General features: G+C 37.4%; 1 protein-coding gene across 1 annotated transcript in view; it reads right to left on the bottom strand.

The window, feature by feature from the left end:
* The window catches only part of LOC101580632 (zinc finger protein 14-like), a gene marked incomplete at its 5' end in the record, with an annotated part of 17,355 nt that extends 14,905 nt beyond the window's left edge, over positions 1–2,450 (bottom strand). Inside the window, 3 exons of the mRNA XM_023708773.1 lie at positions 1–1,071; positions 1,884–1,944; positions 2,324–2,450. Of these exons, the coding sequence (XP_023564541.1) occupies positions 1–1,071; positions 1,884–1,944; positions 2,324–2,450 (1,259 nt within the window). The remainder of the gene's footprint in view (positions 1,072–1,883; positions 1,945–2,323) is intronic.
* Positions 2,451–2,751: the final 301 nt, after the last annotated feature.

Raw genomic sequence — 2,751 nt, forward strand, 5'->3', positions numbered from 1 at the left:
TTTTGAGTAGTAAAAGCTTTCCCACATTGCTTACATACATAGGGCCTCTCCCCACTGTGAATTCTTTCATGTATATCACAACACTTCTGTGTGCTAAAAGCTTTCCCACATTGCTTACATACATAGCTTTTTTTCCGAGTGTGAATTGTTTCATGTTTTTCACAAGATTTTCTCACAGTAAAAGCTTTTCCACATTGCTTACATACATAGGGTTTGTCCCCACTGTGAATTCTTTCATGTCCTCGATAAGAACTTTGTGTACTAAAAGTTTTCCCGCATTCCTTACATACATAGAGTTTCTCTCCACTGTGAATTCTTTCATGTCTTTTACAGTGGCTGTGCCTTCCGAAAGCTTTCCCACATTGTTTACAAACATAGGGTTTCTCTCCAGTGTGAATTCTCTCATGCACTTTACAATCACTATGCCTCCTGAAACCTTTCCCACATTGCTTACATAGATAGGGTTTCTCCCCACTGTGAATTTTTTCATGTCTTTGACAAGAAACTTGTGTACTAAAAGTTTTGCCACATTGCTTACATACATAGGGCTTTTCACCACTGTGAGTTTTTTCATGTATATTACAATAATATTGTGTAGTAAAAGCTTTCCCACATTGCTTACATACAAAGCGTTTTTCCCCAATGAGACTTCTTTCATGGATGTGACCAATATTGGGTGTGCCGGAGGCTTTCAAGTTTTTGTTACACACAAAGATCTTCTCTGTAAGATGAGTGCAGGATTTCCCACATTGATCATATTCATGGATATCTTCTCTAGTCTTTGTCTTTACATCCATATGAAAGGACTGTAAATCACAAGGCCTTGCATGTTTATTACATTTATACAGCTCCTCTTCTGATCCCAAATACTCAGACATTTTCAGTTCAGTGTGAGGTATGATGGGCACATTTTGGAACAAAGGTCCAATCAAGGGATTTCCACAAGTAAGGTCTTCATCTGGCTTTAAACCAGCCAGTTTCATGTCCATATCAGCATCTGGCATCCAAAGGAACATTTCTTCATATTGATTCCAGCATTTATTTTGATAGCATTTCTCAACATCTTCATTTCTGTAGAGAAAAAGAAACAGATGCAATACAATGGGTTTCATACTAATTATTTACCCCAATTCCTAATTTGATGCTTCCTAAGACATTCTGATGATGAATTAATTAAATAACATAGAGGATACCCTCAAATCAGTGATTCCCAAGAGTGGTTTTCATGTGGGAATTTTAGGAGTTTTTTGTACCAGGAATTGAACTCAGGACCTTGTACTTGCCAGGCAAGCACTGTGCCACTGAGCTATCTTCACAGTCCTCATTTGGGAATTTGAAAATTGATACAGTTTGCAATATAGAAGGATTAGTTTCATTTTGAGCAAATTTTTTTCGTATTATGCAAAAGGAATGCTTTGCCACATTGCTTACATAAATAGGGTTATCCCCAGTGAGACTTCTTTCATGGATGTGAACTCCTTCAAGGCTAGCATTTTTTTTTAAAAATACACAGTGTCTCATATGGCTATGTAGACATAAACAGATATGCTGAAGAAGGGTTTCAAAATTCATTTTCTTCCATATACACGTATACATAATACTAAATGTAATTCATGCAAGTCAGAATGGTAATCATGAACTTTTCCAATACTTATATGCTACTGTCACCTGCCCCAACACAACAATATTAAGCTTCTTACATTAAAATGCTTTTGTATTCATTTGTGCGATTAACATACAACTATATATATATAATAGGGAATGTTTGTGATAAAATGAGGAGGTTAAGTAAATTTCAACATGGGCATGTTTGCCTGGTTGTGATATTTCTGTCCATTCACTGAATCTTGAGGAAACATTTTTGTCTTTTCAATACAAATTACCTTAGGTTTCTCCAGTAATTTTTATACTCTTCTTCAACTTCCTGGTTACCCAAGACTCTTCCTGAATTACGGAAAGAAATATAAGGAGATACTGTATTATTACATAAAAATGAATATATTTCAATGAGATTGGTGGCGGGGTTTCTCGGATAGCTCAGTTATTAGAAGCTCCTGCCTGGGCAAACTCAGTCAGGCACAGGGGACCACGGTGTGATCACTGGCTCAACGAGCCATAACAGTCCTGCCCCGAAAAGAGCCTCAGCTAGGCAAAGTAGTAACGATTATCAATGAGATAATGGTATAATCAGATATTCTGCAAAATATTCACATATTCTATTTAATGAAACTGTACTGAATGACAATGTTCTCTGATTATATAAATGAAACTGAATGAAAATGTTCTCTGATTATGTAAACGAGAAAGTACTGTCAATCTTTACCTATAGCAGCCATGTTCCTAAAAGTTTCCTTCATCACATTTCTGTAGAGTCTCTTTTGAGGTGGATCAAGCAAAGTCCACTCCTCCACAGTGAAGTTCACAGCCACATCCTCAAAGGTCACTGTCTCCTAAATGATCAAATGTACATTTCTTGAAGAAAAGCAACAACAAACCATGGGAAATGTTACTCTTGGTAATTACTACAACAAAAATTTATTCAGAATTTCAAGGGAAGAAACCAAAGAAAACCATTGTTCATAGAAAATTACACATGGTGGGGCTGGGGAGATAGCTTGGCAGCCTAAGCGCCTGCCTGGCAAGCACAAGGACCCAGGTTCAATCTCCAGTACTGTACAACGTGCAGGCCCCAGAACACTAGGTACACTGAACTGGCCACCAAAATTGGGCATAGTGCCACACACCTGTAAT

This window comes from Octodon degus, unplaced genomic scaffold, assembly GCF_000260255.1.
Source record: "Octodon degus isolate 3935 unplaced genomic scaffold, OctDeg1.0 scaffold01038, whole genome shotgun sequence".
In the NCBI taxonomy this organism is placed as follows: domain Eukaryota; kingdom Metazoa; phylum Chordata; class Mammalia; order Rodentia; family Octodontidae; genus Octodon; species Octodon degus.